This window comes from Sycon ciliatum, chromosome 3 (genome assembly GCF_964019385.1).
Source record: "Sycon ciliatum chromosome 3, ocSycCili1.1, whole genome shotgun sequence".
Classification (NCBI taxonomy): domain Eukaryota; kingdom Metazoa; phylum Porifera; class Calcarea; order Leucosolenida; family Sycettidae; genus Sycon; species Sycon ciliatum.
The window spans coordinates 42968331-42975830 of NC_088645.1; the positions used below are offsets into that span (position 1 = coordinate 42968331).

At 53.1% G+C, this 7500-nt stretch overlaps 1 protein-coding gene across 1 annotated transcript in view; it reads right to left on the minus strand.

Annotated features, from left to right (window-relative positions):
- Window positions 1-6217: 6217 nt before the first annotated feature.
- LOC135813111 (uncharacterized) overlaps window positions 6218-7500 on the minus strand; it is a 13247-nt gene continuing 11964 nt past the window's right edge. Inside the window, exons 8-9 of the mRNA XM_065326329.1 lie at window positions 6432-6502; window positions 6218-6256 (exon numbers count right to left, since the gene is read on the minus strand). Of these exons, the coding sequence (XP_065182401.1) occupies window positions 6218-6256; window positions 6432-6502 (110 nt within the window). The remainder of the gene's footprint in view (window positions 6257-6431; window positions 6503-7500) is intronic.

A 7500-nucleotide genomic window follows, 5' to 3' on the forward strand; every position in this document is an offset into this window, starting at 1 on the left:
GTAAGGGTCCCCGTTGTTATGAATGCGGGAAGTTAGGGCATATTAGGGCCGAGTGCCGGCAGTGGCGGCCGCAGCCGCAAGGCCGCCGACAACCGTTTTCCACTAAGCGCCAGGCGCCCGAAAAGCCACAACAGGGGTCGGGTAGGCTCCCCCACCCTCAACAGGATTTAAACTAGGCGAGGCGGCTGGTGCGGGTCTTCCTGCCGCCTCGACCATGGAACCACAGCCAACTGATGAATGTGATGAAGAGTGTATTGCTGTGGCTTTGCCGATCTTTACCGATGATACCATGGAATTGTGTGACCCTTTCCTCCCTTTGTCTTTGGGGGAAACCGAGAATTTGGCAGCTTCGGCTGCGCCCGAGTGTCCGGACCTGTTGTCCCCGGCGCCTGAGGGTGGTATTGTTACGGTCCCAGATGTAGGATGTCCTGCTAATGCTGCCTCTGTGTCTGATGCGTGTGATGTGTGTGACATATGTGCCTTCGAGCATTCTCCGGCGGAGGCCCATCTCTGCACTCCACCTGCCGCTCCACTGCCCTCCCCTCCGTCTAGTCCGGTCGAGTCCTCGGATGCCCTCCCGGTGGGTGCTGTCACGGCCGTCACCGATGCGGTACCCTTCTACATCCACCGTGCTGGCACCAGTCTCTTCGCGCCCGGTAAGTTGAGTACTGATGTGTGTAACTCGGTGGTATCATGTCTGGTCGACACAGGTGCGGCCATTACCTTGGTGAATTTTGCGGTAGTGCAGAAATTGCATGCGGAGCATTTATTACGACCCGCTTCAGAGTTGGGTGTGTCGGCACTGTACACTGCAGGCGGGGGTACCCTTGACATGAAGGGCTGTTTACCCCTGACATTTAAGTTTGGCAATATTTCGTTTTCCGCCCGTGTTTTAGCTGTCGCGGGGTTAACTGAGGAGTGTTTGTTGGGTGCCGACATTTTGGCAGCCCATGGGTTTTCGCTACACCTGGATGGGTCACCCCGTTTAAAGTTAGCAGGTAACACCGTCCCATTGTCTAGGGGACGGGGGGGATGTAGTTCCGGTTCATGCCGCAAGGTTTGGCGGTGACGTGCAGAGCACGTTGTGGTTTGGGTTTTCGACCCTGTTGCTTTTAATAGCAAGTGTTTTCGGTTCAGCTCGGCTGATATTAGTGTGCAAACTCGCGTTAGCTTTTAGTTTTATCATTGCGTTTATTGTCCGGGGTGGCATCACGTGGCCTGTGTATTCCCCTACCCCGGTGGTCCCTCCCAGGGTCTGCCCCCCTGCTGCTCCGCCGGAACTGGGCTACTCCATCTCCTTAGTGTCTGCTGTGGAAATTCCCCCATGGTCACAATTGCTGTTGCGGGGCGCAGTCAACGCCCCTCCCGAGATGATTGGTCTGGTAGAAGCTGTTGTTGATTCTGATCTGGGGTATGCCCTGCCCCGTGCTGTGTGCGCTGTATCTCCTTCGGGTAGTGTCCCCTTGTGTGTAACCAATGTGTCTGATGTGCCGGTGTGGTTGGAGCGTGGTATGCATCTAGGGCAGTTCCTACCGGTGGAGGACCCTCGGCCGGATGTCTCAACAGACGAGGGTGTGGCAGTGGGCGTGCAGTCAGCGACGTCCGATTCAACACCAGCGGATCGCTTTGATCTCTCTCGGTTTGCTGGCACTGCGGAACAACGCCAAGCTCTGGTCAGTTTACTAAACGGTTTTAACGATGTCATAGCCATAGATGATTGTGATGTGGGAGAGACCCCCCTCTTGACTCATTGCATCGACACCGGCGCTACACGCCCAATTCGTCAGGGGCCGAGACGCCTCCCCCCTCCCAGGGTCAAGATTGTGGCCGAAGAGGTCGAGAAAATGTTAGACAAGGGTATAATATCCCCTAGCGTGTCCCCGTGGGCTAGTCCGATTGTATTGGTACAAAAACCAGATGGTTCAATTAGGTTCTGTGTCGACTACCGTAAATTAAATGATGCCACGCACAAGGATTCGTACCCCTTGCCTAGGATTGACGATACCCTGGATAGGCTGGGTGGGGCACAGTATTTTTCCACGTTAGACCTACAGTCGGGTTACTGGCAGGTGCCAGTGGAGGGGAAGGATCAGCAGAAAACGGCGTTCATCACTCCACAAGGGCTATTCGAATTCCGCCGCATGCCCTTTGGCCTCTGCAATGCTCCTGCCACGTTCCAGCGGATGATGCATGCCGTGCTGCGGGGCCTTTCCCCCCTCTACTGTCTAGTGTATCTCGATGATGTTATTGTGTTTTCTCGCACATTCGCGGAGCACTTGCGCCGTTTAGAGGCTGTGCTAACTGCATTACGACGAGCGAAGCTTAAGATAAAACCTAGAAAGTGCCATTTGCTGCTGGCCGAGGTCCATTTCTTAGGGCATGTAGTCTCGGCTAAGGGGATTTCCACGGACCCGGGAAAAGTTAAAGCGGTACAGGAATGGAAACAGCCAGCGTCTCTTAAGTCTCTACAATCATTTCTCGGATTTGCGTCATACTATCGACGGTTTATTCCGCATTTTTGCGTCGGTGGCCCATCCACTGCATGACCTGTTACGAAAAGAGACTCCATTTGTCTGGGCAGAGGCTCATCAGTTAGCGTTCAAAAAGTTGTGCACAGCGTTTAGTTCAGCACCCATTTTGGCCTTTCCAGACTTTTCGCGCCCATTTATTGTGGATACGGATGCCTGCGTTTCAGGCCTAGGTGCGGTACTGTCACAGGTGACTAATGATGGCCTGGAGCGCCCCATAGCGTACATAAGTCGGTCGTGTTCGGCGGCGGAAAAGAACTATACCATCACCAAATTGGAGTTGCTGGCGGTAGTTTGGGCGTGCCGCACTTTTCGACCATACATTCTGTTACGGCCATTTTTGTTGGGCACAGATCATGGTAGCCTGAGATGGCTAATGAATTTTAAAAATCCAACAGGACAGACTGCGCGATGGCTGAGCACGCTGGCTGAGTTTCATTTCACTGTACAGCATCGCCCCGAGTTGCAACATGGAAACGCCGACGGTTTGAGTCGCCAGTTCGAAGCGGAGCCGTCCGTAAATGCAGTTAGTTTTTCTACGCCAGATGTCTCCGAAATTCTTCAGGCACAACAGGCGGATGCGGATATCCATGTAGTTGTAGATCGGCTGGCGGCCGCTCAGCCCATTCAGGATGGGGACAGCCCCGTCGTGCGCGCCCTCATGTCACAGACTGAGAACCTAGCTCTGACCGAGGGAGTTCTCTACCGCGAAACACTGCCATCGCTAGCACGGCAATTAGTAGTTCCGGCAGTTTTACACACCAAATTTCTAAATGAGGCGCACGCCGGCCGCACTTCTGGCCATTTTGGCCAGGATCGTACATTAGCCCGTTTAAGATCGGTAGCATATTGGCCCGGGATGTCCGTGGATGTGGCCCTCTATTGCAAAAGCTGCACGACTTGCGAGCGCGGTAAAGATCCGCCCAGGGCTGTGAAAGCCCCGCTTGGTACTATTTACGTAGGTGCCCCATTTGAAGTTATGGCGATGGACATCATGGGACCCCTTCCCCTCACGGCTCGTGGTAATAAGTATGTGTTAGTGGTAGCAGACTCTTTTTCTAAGTGGGTAGAAATTATTCCCCTCCCGGATATGAAGGCCGAGACCGTAGCAGACCGTTTGGTTGACCGGGTATTTTTGAAGTTTGGAGTCCCCTGCCAATTACATTCGGACCAGGGCCCTAATTTTGAGAGCCGCCTAATCTCCTCTTGATGTAAATTGTTGGGGGTTTGTAAGTCCCGCACCACCCCCTACCGGCCACAGTCAGATGGTCTTGTCGAGAGGGCAAACCGCACGATTCAGGTGGCCCTCCGGGCCTATGTCGCGGACGACCAAACATCCTGGGACCGCCACCTTCCTCTGGTACAATTTGCTTACAATACGGGTGTCCACCGTGCTACGGGATTCACCCCTCATTTTGTGCTATTTGGGAGGGAGGCCCGTTTACCCCTTGATCTTTTTCTCCCTGCCCCGGGGGTCCCTCAAGTTACGCCTCTGCCCGCATATATCACAAATTTGCGGTCATCTTTGGCTAGGGCGTTTGGTGTAGTCCGGGATCGCCTGGGAGTGGCACATCGGGTGGCTAAATCTACTTATGATAGGCGGGTGAAATCCCCCAGTTTTCAACCAGGTGACTATGTCTGGCTCCATGCAGTTCCGCCCCCGGGTGCCAGCCCTAAGCTATTTCGCCCCTGGACTGGGCCATGGCAGGTAGAAGTAATTAAGGGCGTGGTGTGTTCCATTGTACGGGTGGGACCCCCTCCTTCGGCCCGCCATGCTAAGCATTTAACGGTACACACCGATCGGTTGCGGGCTGTCCACGGTAAGGTAGTGGTTCCCCCAGGGGTACAGCTGGGAGTGTCTCCGCCTGGAATTACGGCGATGCCATCTATGGGGGGTCCAGCCATGTTTTTGCCTGCCCCGTTTGGTGCACCCCACCCTGTGGCTCCGGCTCCCGTTCTGGTTCAGCCCCCGGGTTCGGTCCCCACCCCTCCTCCTTCACCCCCGGGTTCCCCTCCGGGTACGCCCCCGTCTCCTCCGGGTTCCCCTCCGGGTACGCCCCCGTCTCCTCCGGGTTCCCCTCCGTCCCCGCCCCGACCTGGTACACCCCGACCCAGACGTTCATGTGTGTTGTCGCCTGGGGGTTACGTCGCCTTAGAGGCAGGCCAGGGTCAGCTTCCGTGGAAGGGGTGGTGATTGCTTGAGGCTGCGTGCTCCAGTTGTTTCGGTTGTTTTTTGTCATTTTTTTTTTGCTCGTTCTAGTTATCGCGCCGCAGCGGCCCCGACGTCTGTCTATTTTGCCATGACGGGGTCGGAGTGCTCTCTACCGGTTGCTCCGTTGCCTCCCCCGCTCTGTCCACCGGCACCTCCAGCACTCCCGTTGCTTCGCCGTGTGCGCCGTCGGTCTCGCCGCTCGAGACAGCGCCGCAGAGTCCGCCGGGCAGCACAGCACACAGCACCATGCAAGTCACCTGATTCACTGTCAGCACTTTCCGCACCCTCTTCTCCTGCACCGCGGCCGGCTACGCCTCCTGTCCTGGAGGACTTATCCGATGTTGTTCCGTTGGTGGACATTTATTGCTATAACGATCTTGCGTAAGCTGCATTTTTTTCTCTTGCATGTGTAATTTTGTTTGTCTCGACTGTTGGGTGGGTGGCGTACTAGGTTGGTGCTGTTCAAATAATCAAGATCCAAAGGGACAACTACAGGTCGAACAGCTCGCCAGCCGGGGTCCTCTGCAAAATCTGTTGCTTGCAGGTTCCATTTGATTGTTGCACAGTTTTGCGGGGCTCCCGACTGGTGTTAACCCTCCTGGCCTACTCGTCATGCGTTCAACAGTCGTGACCCCACTTCTTTTGTGTTTTATTGTCGCCTATTTATGTTGTTTCACATTTCATTTCCCCGGTCTTTCTGTCTTCTTCTCCGGTCTGTCTTCTCCTGTTTTTTTTTATATATACACTTCCATCCACAGGAGTGGATGTCTTTTTTTGGTTGGGGATAGTGTTGTACATGTGGTCGCGCTTGTAGCTCTGTGTCGTACATGCGGCTGCGCGGGTGTCTCTTGTCGTACATGTGGCTGCGCTTGTGTCTCTTTTGTCGTACACGTGGCTGCGTATGTGTCTCTGTGTCGTACATGCTGCTGACCCGTGGTACACGCCGCTGCGCCGTCTTGGAATGCTTAGTACATGCCGCTGCACCGTCTTCTGTCCCCTCCGTATGCATTATTTATCATCTCGTCCCCGTTGCATACACATTTTCTCGTCTTGTCTCCGTTGTATTTGTCTGGTTGCCGTCTTGTGTCCGTCGTATTTCCCCGTCGTTCGTCTTTGTCTCCCGTCCTGTTCAGGCCTTGTTGTACTTTGCACAGGCACCTCTTTAGTATCCCTCACCCCACTTTTTCCCCTCTCTTCTCCACGTCCCCATAATATATTCTCTTGTCCGTTTTGTTGGAGCGCAGTTCTCCAGTCCCCTTACTGAAAGCCAGTTAGAGAAAACGCTCTCTCTCCCAGTGTGCACGAGTCTTTTGTTGTTGTGTGGAGTGGCGAGGAGAGCCGCAGTTCGTCGGATTAAACTGACGACAATTGCAAGGAAGTGAAGCACTTCCAGGAAATGAACAACGCGAGAACCTACCTGACCAGGTGCCAGGTTCCTGACCAGGTTCCGGCATTGGACCCACATGATGTGCAATGCCTAGGATGCACCTGCGTGATACAGCTTGTGTTGCTCAAACTACATGACAAGCACACACCGCGCAGGGTGGCCGGCAAGCTTCCCCCACCTCGCCAGCGCAGTTCATGTAGCGCCTACAAACCCATTGTTGATTTTTTGCTTCGTTTTTGTTTTGTTTCCCCTTCTTCCGTAGGTATGTGCAATGTGGTAAAAAATTAAAATTAAAAAAGCTTACCAAAGACAGCGTGGTGTCCATTGAAAAATCCTTGGAGCCGAACCAGCAGACACAGCGCTGATAGGACTTCACTGTAGGGAGAATCATGCACAACAATGACAACAACAGGTGCGTAGGAAGGTATTTTAGTGTGGTACGGTCAGCCATCTGAAGTACAAGTTACTCGTGGGGGAGGGGTGGCCGAGGCGAATATTTTGGAAATTTAGAGTCCAGGTGAGTGTATTCGATTGGTTCACGGGGTACCTGGGGCAAAATGTGGTACGGTCAATACCGTAGTGACCGTACCGTGTGCGACTCCCCTGAAAACCATGCATCTTTGCGTGGAGGATAGCACAACAAAGAAATGCTCTTACAAAAATATCAACTGCGACCATCACGCACACAACCCCACATGGCAGCTCTAGAACTTCTTGTTTCTAGTTAGTGACATTTGCAAAAGATGACTATTGAGGGGCCAAGAACAGAAAAGTATCATGTGCACTAACATATTGCTATGTATACGTCATACTTCATAATATGATGACTCCTCTTTTCTCTATCATACTGAGCATGCGTCATAACAACATGGTCTTTTGTCCGTCACTACTCTATGAACTGTTTGTGTGTTTGTGAGGTCCGACACAACAATGGCAACAAAGATGGGATGAATTTGTTTTGGTCGTTTTACTTTACTGTGTATTTAGCTACTTACCTGTAGCTGTGCTATTTCTGCATCATGGCAAAGGCCACGATAGAGCCGTTCGACGGCGGAGACTTTGAGGAATACCAGGAAAGACTAAATTTTTTTCATTGCCAATGAAATTGGACAAGTGGCGTCCAGTGCGTCAAACGCGGATAAGGTGAAAGCTGACAAGCGCATGACGGCTTGCCTTATTTCTCTACTGTCGAAGACTGTTTACTCGACGTTGAAGACCCTGTGCTTGCCAAGAAACCCGACGGATTTCAAGTACTCCGAGATCGTTGACAAGCTGAAAGTACATTACAAGGTGAAAACCTCACGGACGACGGCGACACACAAGTTCCGTCAATGTGTTCAAGGGCCCTCGGAGTGTGTTACTGATTATTCTCA